Source organism: Schistocerca gregaria, chromosome 2, assembly GCF_023897955.1.
Source record: "Schistocerca gregaria isolate iqSchGreg1 chromosome 2, iqSchGreg1.2, whole genome shotgun sequence".
NCBI classification, from domain to species: domain Eukaryota; kingdom Metazoa; phylum Arthropoda; class Insecta; order Orthoptera; family Acrididae; genus Schistocerca; species Schistocerca gregaria.
In genome coordinates, this window is record NC_064921.1 from 675,320,641 (window position 1) to 675,334,484 (window position 13,844).

Below are 13,844 nucleotides of genomic sequence, written 5' to 3' on the forward strand. Positions count from 1 at the left end.
ACCTGCTGAAATACTGCTCAAAAATTTTTTTTTTCACATTTTTCCATAATGTTGTACAAGTTATATCCTAATAAAACAAAGAAGTTTAAAAAAAATGATTTTATTTATTTTGCGCCTGAAAGGGTTAAGAGAACCATGTTTTAATTTGCATGCTTGAAATAATTTGTGTGACAGTTATTACTGAAAATTAGCATATTAATTGCTAAACATTTTGCAAGAACACATTTATTACGGGTTTATTAAAAATACACTAAGACTGTAAATAAATTGTGAATCCCAATCTATAAACAAGAAATCACTATCCACATTATAAATAAAGCAGTGAAGGTCATATCATCTGCAGTTTCTATTAGTCTTTCCATCAGTTTAACAACTGTCTTTTCTTCACAAATGGCCATGCAATAATGTCTCCTTAACATTCATTTCCCTTATATGGTGGCAAAATGTATCACTGTTCAGATGCTTTACGTAACTGGCGAGCTAGTGATGGCTGTGCAAGATCCAATGGAGTTTTCTTCTCCTTGTTCTGTATGTCCAGTCTTGCACCATGTGCAACAAGCAATCTGGCTTCAGTCTCACGATTCTCTTCACATGCTAAGTGCCTGAGGGTATGAAATGAGAAGAATTAATGCTGGAGTACAAATTCTACTCACGGCAAGGAAATAAACATTTGCACAAAATCTTACAATGGTGTGTTTCCACATGAATCAATTGGATTGATATTCAATTCAGATCCCTGATCAATCAAGAGCTGTACTACTGCAGTATTTCCTCTTGAAGCAGCTCTGTGGAGAGGTGTAGCACCACGTTTGTCAGCAATGTTTATATCTGCATGGTTGGCTATCAGAATCTGAGCAATCTAGAACAAGAAAGTTAAAACAACTAAAATGTGAAGATTCTATAAAAATTGCTGATTAATAAAACTAAAGGAATCACTGGTTGCAAGTGGAATAGCTTTTTTGGCTACCCTCACAAAGCATGGACTTTGCCATGTTGGTGGAGCAACTTGTGAGCCTCGATGATTCAGACAGCTGTACCATAGGTGCAATGACATCAAAGGGGTATAAGCAGTGAGACCAGATTAATATGTGATTTCTGGCGAGGGCCAACAAAGCTGGTGACTGATCTGACCTTGTAGTGTTAAACCGTTGGCAGATGGACCGTGCTGTCAGACGTGAACGTTGAGCATACCGAGTTCAACATGCTGCTGAATGAGAGAAACTATACGACTTGTGAAAATTCCTGTATTAGTTATACTAAATCAAACTTTCCTGCCTTGTCTGTATGGTAGTCAGCTTGCTCTGACTGTACTAGACAGAAATAAAAACTTCCTAGTCCATGAAAATGTTATAAGGCAAAAAGCATTATAAAACTATTTTACTGCAAGTAGTGCACGGTATCCTGCTCTTTAAGCCAATCGAACAAACTCAACCCCTCAAAGACAGTGCTCTCATATTTACATAATATCGAAGATCATAGCATATACTTATATTAAACTAATAAGTAAGTATCAGAACCTATAAAAAATGAAGTTTTGAAGAAAAAATTTTTTGGGTACAGTGGGACCTGAAACACCAACATTCCTCCATGTCACTACAAAACTATGATGCTACCACGACAACGAGAACTGCGAGACCATATGTAATATCTTACCATGTCCTGCAAGCTTTAATTGTAGCTATATTACTAATTGAAATTTAATTATAAAAAATTGTACCAAGAGCAATGCGTTTTTTATGGATCCTCAACATGCTGTTTATTTCAAATGGCTGACTCTCGTAGTACACAAGTTACAATAAAATTTCTTTTACCACAAATATGACACTTCTTGTCATTTTATTGCAATGAATAATGTAATTAATGGAGTGTTTTTGAGACCTCCCCAGTTATCTGGAGCTCAGAAACAGGAATTATACATATGGGCTTCAACTGGAAGCCAATATGGTGCCTTACAACTCTTCACCAAAGGGAGCTGGTGTGTATGACATAGGTGGCGTTGTGCCATCTCATTTGGTCAATGCTCAGACGCACGCTCAGAATATCTGACATGCTAGATACTACTTTGTATGTTTGGAAAGACTCCCCCGAACATGCTATTCCACGTTATGACATCAGAAACTTGGCACGCTCAATGTTCGGATGGACGGTCTGTGTGCTGAAGGCTTTAAGCCAATGTAGCTTTGCTATGTTGGTACAGTGAATAGCTGCAAGCAAGAAGACACTATAGCCTTTATATTTCTCAAGAAAATCTGGCTGTTAAAATGCAAAAAAAACTTATACTCACAATTAAGTAGTTTAAGTGGCATGCACAAAACTTCAGTTATTGTATATTTGGCCTTCACACTGGCAGATTTTAGTCTTGCAACTAACAAAGCATTAAAACACACAAAAACATTATAATAGACAAAAAAAGGATAACAAAAATTAAGTATTTACGAAACAGCTTTACACAATAAGACTAACGTCGGGAGGCAACTCTAGAAAATTCACCATCTCTTCCACTAATTACATCTGAGAGAAGTAATGTCATGTCAAAATTGCTTGAAATTATGCAGATTTCTGTAGATATGGTGGCTTGTTGCCCATGAGCTGTCAGGTTGTATGATAAATTAATCCAATTTACTATCAGCTTTAGTGGGCAGGACTCTGGGTATTCCAGAACCTCATATATTCTAGATGCAGTACAACTTGAGAAATTGTTCTAGTTGCTGTGTCTATACCTGACTTAATTTCCTTAAGCAAATCTGATAGTGGTAGTTATGTAATCTCCCATATGTTTCTTATGTACCCTGTCCCTACGTATATCTTTTATTTTCTTGCTACAGTCCATGGGTCCATAATCACTCAGACAATGCCCCTGTCTGTTTGGACAAAGACGTTATTGTGTAGTTTCTCAGTTATGTAATGGCCTGTCATTTCTTCCTTGGAGACACCCGATTTTCATGGTTTAATGTGTGGCAGAACTCCCAGGTTTTGCTAGCTTTTTTGCCTCAGCTGGGGGCTTTATAAAGACTTTTAAATGCAACCACAAACTTAAGCCCCTTATCCAGAATATCTATAGTAACACCACTAAGTTTGGGGCTCCAAAGCTGTCAGCAAGAAATCCAGCTAAGGTCTGTTCCTTCAGTATTCTTGAGAAGAACAATGAATATCTTTTATGATCACAATCCAGTCCCAAAGAATTTATGTTCACCAAAGACTACAGCATGCACAACAATTTCCCAGAATTTTTTGCCAATGCCGCCTCTTTCGTATGAGCACATGACTGCAATGCCATACTGTGGAACAGTTCTGTGGTGTTTGTTAGATTCTCTTCATGTGACATCTATATGACCTTCACATGTGAAAGTTTCCAGAAACAGTGTCCTTAACAAAACAGAAACTACCTTACATTGTTCCTTAGAGGGTAAGGAAAGTGAAAATATAAATCAGTGTGATTGGGACTGACAGTCTGAGCACTATGAAATGCTCAGTGATCTCATATCTTACCCATCCTTTTTCATACAGCCAGTACATGACCTACAGATGTCACAGTCATTTGACATAGTGAAGTACAGCAGAGTCCCATTATTCTGAAGTCCACTATTCCAAAAATCCGCAAATTCCAAAAGAATTCAGAGAAATATACTGATTTTTTTAAAATTAAAAACAGGAGAAATTAAAAAGGTTCGTGAAAAAATGTACATTTATTATTAAATAATGAAGTTAATTACAGACATACACAGAGGCTAGGCTTTATTATTATTATTATTATTATTATTATTATTATTATTATTGCAAATCTCACGAGTGGTGACGAAGGTTGTTCCCACATGCAAACCAGTTTGTAATGTATTGAAGTCTCCTGCCCTCCCCCACCAATTTTTGGATGGGGCTTGACAGTTCACAAAATTTCACCACCCTTGTAACACTGGAATTGACATCTGCGAGGATAATGGGCAGATCTCCAGCGAGACTGAGGGCTGCCCTAATATCAGTGTATAGGACACACGTAGCCACAATATGGTTAACTGAAGCGGCACACCACATATTTCACACAGTAGTGGATCCTCCCGCCGGAGGAGGAAGCCATGTGTTAAAGGGTTATGCCTGATGTGCTGTCTGGTAAGTAGAACCTCCTTTCAGTGGTGAGGCTGACATGAAATCTGCCAAGCCTTTGTGATCCATTTGAGTGACTGCAGTTTGTCGTCTGTCACCTGCAACCAGTCTTCCACTGGGACATTGATGGACAGCACTATCCCAACATGTTTCCTTGGAGGCTTTGTTGGCCATGTCTGGCCAGGTACCCAGCAAAGGTCACCTGTTTTCTTGTGCTGTGTCAAGCCTCTGAAGATGCCAAGGCAGCAATGTGTTCCATCACTGGCTGTGTATTTTGATGCCCGAGAGATCCAGATCCTTGACACAGTCTGTAGCACACATACCGAGTGATATGGACGCATGGGGCCAATTCCTGAACAGCTCTTCAAAGGTGTGTTGGACCACTGAACTAAATGTTAGCGACTGAGGTGACGACGAGATTTTCAACGCCTGTCAAGCCAAAAGGGTATGTCGCTGAATCCAGAGTGGTGGTTCACCAGCCTCTGCACACAGACTCAGAAACGGGCTGGTCCAAAAAGGCTCCAGTATCTAAACATGATGAAAATGCCTGAAACCATTTTGAAGTGAAAGCTAGTTACTTACAGTTCAGTACATACAGTATGTGTCAGCTCCACCTGTACAGTTCTGTGGAATCATTTTTTTCCTGATGAAGAGCACTAAATAGACATGAGGATGAAGAGTCATTCAAAGTCAAAACACGCAATAATTTCAAGGATTTGTTAACTTCTATCTCAGATTTTCACAAAATTTTGCACATTTGCTTACACTTACACATACCTGCAAACCTTCAAACTCCAAAAATCAGGAGATATGGAAAATCAAAAAGCTGTGGCTCATTTTTGTATACACTTAAGACAACTGGAAAGTTTTCCTTTAAGGCGCCACAAAGCTATATAATGGCTAAAAAAATATAGAAACATTGGAAATACCCAAAATGTTGATTCCGTAACCCTTACTTGTAGTTTCGCCCAGCTAATTGCTGTTAGGTTGCAATGTTATTTGGCATTAGGAAAAAAAAGTATGACTGCTGTAAAACAGCATCCACCATACTGTTTTGTGACACACATGAAAACTGTAAAAATAGGCTTGCCAACTGGTTCCCCGGTGTATGCTGAAATCTTAACATAACCACTTCTTTTTTATTTTTCAGGGGCAGCACCTACTTTCTCCTTGTAAGATTACACATGTTATATCTCTGCATGTTCAAAGTTAGCTAGTATTACACATTTTCAGGGAAACTACGTCATTACAGAAATTCGTAAAATTCTCATATTTAACTCTAGCTATGTAGCCTATCAGTATTCAGTATTAGTGAGAAACAATGGAACAATCTTGAGAATATGTACAATACCTTTCTTCTCACAGGTGAAGTAGAAGCTGCTGCTGCAGTAGGAAACATTGCATAATCTGAACAATGATGATGTACTAACAAACTACAACAGTTACCAAATAAAATAGTAGTTCACTCTTAAAATGTTTTGAGATAATACACATTAGCGTTCTCACATATGTAACAATGTCGTTATCCGTTCACATCAAGGTCTATCATTTCCTCCTTAATTAAATTTCCACTACATGATGAGGATGGAGAAAATATGGTAACACACAGGTATAATTATCTTTTCACAACACACTTCATATTTCTATTGACTTAAGGAACTGAATGTTGAAGACTTAGTCTTTCTGAGAAATTCTTTGTTGAAGGTTTGCTGAAAGCAGTCACCCTGTAGTCTTGATTTTACTGTCAACAATCTCTCCAAATTTTCATCACCAGTAGATGATCTAAACTGTGTCCTTGTTTTAGTGACTTGACTAAATATCCTCTCACATTCTGCATTTCTATGAGGGACCGTTAGAATACCTAACATAACACGAATTAATTTGTCAAATTTTAGGCTTCCACCACTATTTCTTAGTTTTCCTGTCAGAGACCACTGCCCATCAATTCTTTCTTCCCTTAAGATTTTATTCGGTATATCATATATCTGAAATGTAAAAAACTGGGATTGTAATTCATCCATGGCATCATGCTCTTTACCTGCATCTGCATTCAATAATACTGGAAACTTTCCCACAAAATACTTTAGAGTAGAAAAGGGTGCATTGGAAACAAATCTGATTTGCACAACTGTTGCATTCCTCAGCATTTCACTCTTCAATGGGAATTTGTGAACCATGTAATCACAGGCGGCAATTAAGTATTTCCGAACAGATGAGAAGAATTCCACCTTCTCATCATGCTTGAGGCAATCCCCAAGTTCAGAAGTACAACTGCCAATGACCAAATCACTATCATCCTGGTTTCTTCTGCTGTGGTAATCAACCTCAAAAGGAGAACAGGATTTTATTACTGTAGGTAGTACAAATTTAGACATCAAATTCTGTAACATGTCCAGCAGCAGATATTACAGTAAATGGATGTGAGGTACACTTGACTGCAAAATTACGTTTGACAATAACAGACACAAAGCCATATTTAAATCTGATGACAGAAACATAAAAATCCTTTCTTCACAATACAGGTTGTACTTAATTGGAGAATCCGGTTTACTTATTTTTTGATGTAAATGAACATGGAATTGGCAACTCACTAGCTCTTTTTCTTTAAGAGGCACTACTCTCAATTGGTGACTGTTTCACCTTCGGTATATGATAAGTTTGGAGACACCCAAGCTGATCATTCTTACCAGACTTCACTTCATAATTGAACAGGCTGGTCAAAGGCTTCCACTGTTCCAGTAACCAAAGAAAACATTGTTCACAGAAAGCCAACAGGTGCACACATGCTTTAATATTTTCTTCATCTCGACATCATATAATTCTGAAATTCTTTCAGTTTCTCCTTTTTCTTTGTACTCTTTTGCAGAAAATAATATATGTCCAGTAAATAGTCATCAATCTGGAATGGCAGACATGCAGCTCCCTTTTCTTGCTGCCAAATTTAACAAATGCCAGGTACAACCAACAACAAAGAGGTCAGCGAACAACTCGACTCGATAATGCACGGAAACTGTTCCGAAAATTGTTTTAAGAAGACAGAGTTATATTTTTTGGGCATGTTTAAAAACAAAGCCCCAAATCAAAACACTACAACAATATGCATAAACACACGTCCAAGCAGAACACTGCACAACCGAGGTTACTACATGTGCACTACGGGACACGGGTACATCTTGGACAAAATGCGCGGGAAAGAGGAAAAATACCTATCGATATATAAATCAAGTGTGACTTGCCGATTTCTATAAACTTCGATATGTATTGATTAAGGTCGACCAATATGCAACAAATTCCGGCAACTGGCGGGGGGGGGGGGGGGGGGGGGGGGGTGTACTGAAATGGCGGGTTTTCAAAACAAATATCATAAGTTTGATGATAACTAGTAAAAATCGGGAGAAATACTGGAATAATTGGGAGGTGCGAGAAAATGTGCAAAATCGGGAGAGTTGGCAGGTATGCTTATAACATAGGAACTTCTGTAAAATATTTTTGGTCTCAGACTACAACTTTGTTTTACATCGAATATTAAGTGCAGTGATATTCTGATAATTGCGCTCTGCAAGAATGTCAGTGCAATATGTACTTATCTGCACAAATGCCCATAACTCAGATGTTTATGAAGCTTTTGACTTGGATTTTTTTCAGAAGTTAGGGCATATAATTAACAGATACCCAGTTATCAAAGCAGTAAAATCACAAAGACTTTTTTAAAAAATATTAATGCATGTCAATTTTTGATTTCAGAAAAATTGCAAGGACATGGAAAAATGCTTGTATCACATTTCTGCAACCTGCTGGGAACCTGATTTTGGTCTTAAATAATCACCTAGATAGTAAGTTTTCTAATATTAACACGCACATCTGAAATCAAAACAATTTTTGCTGTGATGGAAAAGGGTCATTTTACTAAAGTTCATCCACTCTCTGTCTCCTGCCTCAGATGCCAGGGTATCAAATTAGTATATTTAATTATAACTCATTCTTGACAGGCATGTTAACTTTCATTGTGAAAATTTATTTCCTTTCATTTGACTAATTCAGTAAGTTTTAAAGACTTTAATATACATTTAGCCAGTCATCTGCTCACAGTGATAAAAAAAATTGTTCTCAGAAAGCAGTAGCATGTTTGAAACCTATATAGGCATTACAACAATGCAACAAATGCTCAAATTCATTGTTGAGAATAACTGGCATGCAACAATTAGTTTATTTGGCTTCAGTTGCTCTTTGTCCTTCTGTGAGACAGGTCAATGTTTGTGGTGCAGCCCTATCATTCACTTGTATAAAGTATGTTTTAAGTGAAGTAATGCTCAGTTAATTGCAATTGAATACATGCACTGTTGGAAAATTACTAAAAACACCATGTCATTTGACAGACGGTACTTTAGCAAAAACTACAAAAAATACAAGATCTGAGTGAAGACCACAAGATTTGATATTGCTGTGATCCAATATAAGCTTTCCTTTAGATCAAGGAAGTGCTAGTATATGTGATCATCACAGACACTATAACTTTAAAAAAAACCACCAGGTAAAAAATCTTTGAGATTAGGTTGTTAGTCTTTGTCTAAAACATTAAGTGCTAAAAGAATCTATGTAAAACCAGGCAAAAAACCGTGAACATGTCATGAGATTTGTGAAAAGAAAACTAATATTAGTGACAGAAATGAAAGTGATGCAGATGTCACAAAGGTAACATTTCACGAATCAGTAATAAAAAGGTTTCACAAATCAGTAATAAAAAGTCAAAGTACTGAGGATGCAATTAATACTTTTCATGATTTGGGATGCTCTCCCTTAAAACTTCACTCCAATCCAAATCACAGCAAGACTTCGTATGGCAAGAAGCAGCTAGAAAAAGTGAAGCATGTTTTGGAAAGAAAAGTGTGCTGGGTATTAGATTGCAGTATTGAAGATTCTGACATGGAGAAGAAAATTTTTATGATGAAATTGTAAAGAAAGCCAAGATTTTGATGCCGTGATATTGTTAATGAAAGAAAAAGTGGCTAGTCTAAGAGTACCTGAAAAAATTCTAATTTTAACTTTAGCTCCACCTTCTTGGTCAAAAGAAACAATATCAGAATTCAATGTTAGTATCTGGTTTGACAAGCGAGGAAACTGAAAACAGGTATGAGGATTTTACCAATTCCTAAACAAAAAGGGGGAAGTTATCACTGATGAAGTGGTAAAGAGTGTCACTGATTTATACCAAAATGATGAATATACTCGAACGTTACCACAAGCAAAAGACAAAGTTAGCATCCAGAAGAATGTGTATAGGAAAAAAACCTCATACTTTCCGATTTAAGAGAACTATACTCGTGTTTTAAATGGGAGAATCCAAACATTAACATTGATCTTTCTAAATTTTGTTTATTGACAAGGAGAGGACACCAACTCGTCATTGCCAAATTTGTCCACATTTATGGTGAGAATGTGCCCCAAGTGGGAACTCCAGATGGTTAAGTGTTTAGCAAATAAAAGGAATTTTTATACAGATCTATTACCGTGTGCACCTTATCAATTGTCCATGTGACAGTGTTTAGGAAGCGGCGTTTGGCTCATCAGTAAGACATCGGACTCGCATTGAAAGAGTCGCAGGTTTGACTCCGTGCGGAGGCAAATATTTTTGAGCTCCTTGGCAATGTGTACACTACTGACATCACAATTAACCAAATCATCATATAGGTTATTTTATTAATTTATATAAGCACAAAAGGTATAGGCATAGGATAAAATGAGGGACTGCAAATATTTAAAAAGGGATTGTAGTTAACGCATACATGGGAACGTCGTATATTGTGAATCAATAGTTCCATTCTTTTGCAATTGATCAATTACATGTATCGGGGTGATATTCAGCTAAGAAACAGGGGAAGCAATAATTCTGGCCACACTTTGCCAACATTATAAATGCTGCCTTTTTGCAGTGACACGGGTTTTTTTGATGTCTCCAAAGAAAAAAAACTTGATTGCCATTCTGAAAACAGCTTCTTTCATCACACAGTCCAGCATCGAACCACACGTAGTGCAGCATGTCACTGAATACGTGCAAGGATAGCTGGTGATGTATAACAGAATGTAGTTTGATGCAAGCTTCTTGGGAAGTGATGTTTTCCTTTTTTCTCGATGAGGTAAGTGCAGTTTTGACATCTTTTTTATTAGATTTTTTTACCCGAGGATAAAAATATATATCTCAGGGTTGCACTAGTGGCCTACATTTTGGGGGAATTACTTTGATACTGCACGTAGGCAATCCGTCTTCATCTTGGAACAGTTTATCATATATTTTTGGATTTATTTGTCCTCCCAATGAGTAATCAACAGAAGACATTTACTCTCTTGCATGCAGGGGGCTTCATCACATCAGTTAAATATTTTTTGGACAAGTCTATTATCAGTTTAACGGATTTTGAAGAATCGATGACAACATTTATATATTTTGGTGCGTAAGCATCTACTGATTTTTTAACCCTCAGTCCAAAAGTGCTAGTACTCCCCTGTAGGCGTATGTAAACATGTGGCAATAGTTTTCCTGAAAGGCTCATAGCATATAGTGTTGTATAGGAGTGTGTTACTTTGTTTATATCCTTTTGTTTCACGCACACCACTTTTAACCCTTGGTGTTCTAGGGTTCAGTCATATGTCAAACGATACTGGCAGCCTGGAAAGAGAAGATACAAATGTAAACCTAATATAAGTGACAATGCAAAGAGTATGTCGACTGACGGAGACAAATGAAACGTCTGGCTTATCTGTCTGATCGGAGTTGATAACAAAGTCCTTGTGGTATTTGGGGACAAGAGCTTGAGTCTGGCGACAAATTCTGCCATAGCAAGGGTTTCCTCAATAGCAGCAGTCTCTCTTTTCAATACAAATTTTGGAACCTTTCTCTGTTGGATTTTATTCCTTTGTTTAAACCCCTTGACTCATGTTGCTGAAGCTTTGAATTCCAAATCTGAAAATTGTATTACAGCAGCAAGTGCCCATTGTTGCAAGTTTCTAGTAATGTCTTGTTGATTAAGCTCCGTTCTTCTATGAAGTGATCATATGTCCAGGAGTCAACTGTGTGATGTTCCAAGTTCCACCCAGTTTAATATGTTCTTCCCAAATTTTAAAATCCCGCATATGCTTCACAAATGAGATGCACCTCTTGTTAGAGACCCTTCTTTAACTTCCACTTTGGATGTGTTTCTGCAAGGTTAACCGCCATTATTTTGTAATCCACTGGAACAGATTCTGGATCTTCTTTCAATTTTTTGGCATCAGATTCATAGTAATCACCAGACGAAATGCATATTCACATTATTCTGCAAGGTCGTGAAACTGAATCAACTTCTCGTTGAACACAAATGTTTATTCGGATAAAATGACTAGTATTTTCCAGTGTATTTGGACGAATTTGGCGATGATGAGTAGGCACCCTCTCCTTGTAGACTGAAGTGATGTATTTTAGCTGGTGCTGCCTGCACTCATTCAGTATGTGTGTGTGTGGGGGGGGGGGGGGGGGTTAATCCACCAAGCTGTAAAACTGCTTTTGGATGCAGAACACACTGAAGAAACATACAAAGAACTTTGTGAGTTCTGCCAGTGGATAAACACAGATAATTGGGCAGAATTGGTAAAGCAGTCTGCAACTGTTGGTGAATACATAGGTTTGTTGGTAAAACAATTACACGCACTTAAACCACAATAATTGAAAAAAATTAAAGAAAATCTAACCCCAGAAGAAGCAATTCTGTTAATGGACTTTGCTGAAAATTACAGTTTTGTAATTTGGAATCAAATTCAGAGTTACTGCTGTACAAGAAGCAGCTGTAAAATCTATCCAGTGTGTGTTTATGTGGTAAATGAAGTAAGTAAATTGGTGATAGTGAACCACTGCTTTATAAGTAATGATATGGAACATGATGTAGGATTTCTAAATGCTGTCCAGAAAGAAGTGGTTAAGTGGCTGGCAGAGCATTACCCACGAGTGAAGAAAGTGCATATTTCACTGATGGATGTGCTGCTCAAAATAAGAATAGAAAAAGCTTTAAAAATTTGTGTGAGCAAAACAACAATTTTTCTACTGATGCTGAGCATTCCTTTTTTGCTATTAGCCACGATAAATCTGCGTGCAATGGTTTGGGGAGGAACTACAGAATGTATATTGAGAAGAGCTAGTCTTCAACTAGCGGATGATGCACAAACAACAACTGCACCTGGTGTTTATGATTTCTGCAAAGCTAATATTGACTTCCCCACCCCCTCTTAGATAAAGTCAATGTAGATTTCATATGCAAGAACCTCGAGAAGAGATTTTCAGCAACCCTACTAATACCTGGTACCAGAAATTTTCACCGTTACAAACCACTTTCTTGTGATTCTTTAGAGATTAGAAGAATAGCTTCTTCTGAAAAGCCTTCCTTGATTTTTTCATTCAATGACAATGCCCCACAATACACATGCACTCATCCTCAACAAAATTCTTTTGTGGTAGTTGTATATGATGACAGGTGATACTTTGTCTTCGTCACAAATGTCTGTGATGAAGGAGGAGATGCTGAAACACTTTTTCTATACCCATCTGGACCAGCAGTGTCATTTTTTTTGGACTGAGAAGGAAGACCCTTGCTTTGTGCCTCTTGGAAACATGTTATGTAATATTGGTGTACTTACAACAACATCATTAAGCAGAATATATTTATTTTACTAAAAAGGCACGAAGTTAACAGAATATAATTTATCACTGTGGATCAAAACTAAGAGATGATCTTAAGAAGTTTCATTGATAGTTTCAGGGATCTTCACTGCTGAACATGTACATTTTAAATTACCATTAATTAGTGTGGCTATAATAATTGTAGTTTATATATGCTAATTTGACACCCTAAATTAAGTTAACCTGTGTAATGAAATGTTTCAGTTAAATTTATAACTTTTAGCTCTGTACGTACATGAGGCAGCCTTACTATAGGTTGTTAGTTTACATCATCTGATTTGAATGATCTTCTGAACAATTATGTGATATATATTAAATGAACATACAATATCTATTACAACTCAGGATGCTTTTTTTTTTAACAATATCAGAGTTCGATAAAAATAAATCTTGTATCAACTGCCAGAAAGTGTTTTACATATTTAAAAATCACTGTTTGAACCACAACAGTTTAAGTTGATTTTCTACAAATATTTGCCTAAGTCAAGAATAGTGATTAATTTTTTTCCAATAAAGATACATGCCTTCTGTAGCATCTGGGGAAATAAGACAGTGATGTGTTGAAAATAAGATAGTTTCTGTTATTATTTTTGTCCAAAATAATGCAATCCAAACGACAAACTTCAGTCATGGCATTTACATTTGTAAAAAATTTCCATTTTTCCTCTCAAACTACATGAAGTATGTGGAGAAATTTTGCATTGACCATTGCCATACAGAAAGTAACACGCAGAAAAAATATTCATGAAACTCTGAAGCAGTGGGTGTCCTACTTAGAATGGTCCTACTTAGAATGTTCCTACATAGATTTTTTTTTCATCACAACACAAAGTACTGTGATTTCTGATTTGTGTGTTCATTCATAGAAAACCCTTTAATAACTGTATTCTATTACAATGTGTACTGTCTTGGGAATTATTTAAGACCAATTGTAAGTTCCCACTAGGTTGGAGAAATGTGATATAAGCATTTTTCAATGCGTGTGTACTTTTTCCAGAAATTGGAAAGTGACACATACAATTTTTTTTTCATTGTTCTCTGT

General features: G+C 36.8%; 1 protein-coding gene across 1 annotated transcript in view; it reads right to left on the reverse strand.

Annotated features, from left to right (window-relative positions):
• Positions 1-209: 209 nt before the first annotated feature.
• LOC126334734 (26S proteasome non-ATPase regulatory subunit 10-like) overlaps positions 210-13,844 on the reverse strand; it is a 65,585-nt gene continuing 51,950 nt past the window's right edge. Inside the window, exons 4-5 of the mRNA XM_049997274.1 lie at positions 687-859; positions 210-602 (exon numbers count right to left, since the gene is read on the reverse strand). Of these exons, the coding sequence (XP_049853231.1) occupies positions 449-602; positions 687-859 (327 nt within the window). The 3' untranslated portion in view covers positions 210-448. The remainder of the gene's footprint in view (positions 603-686; positions 860-13,844) is intronic.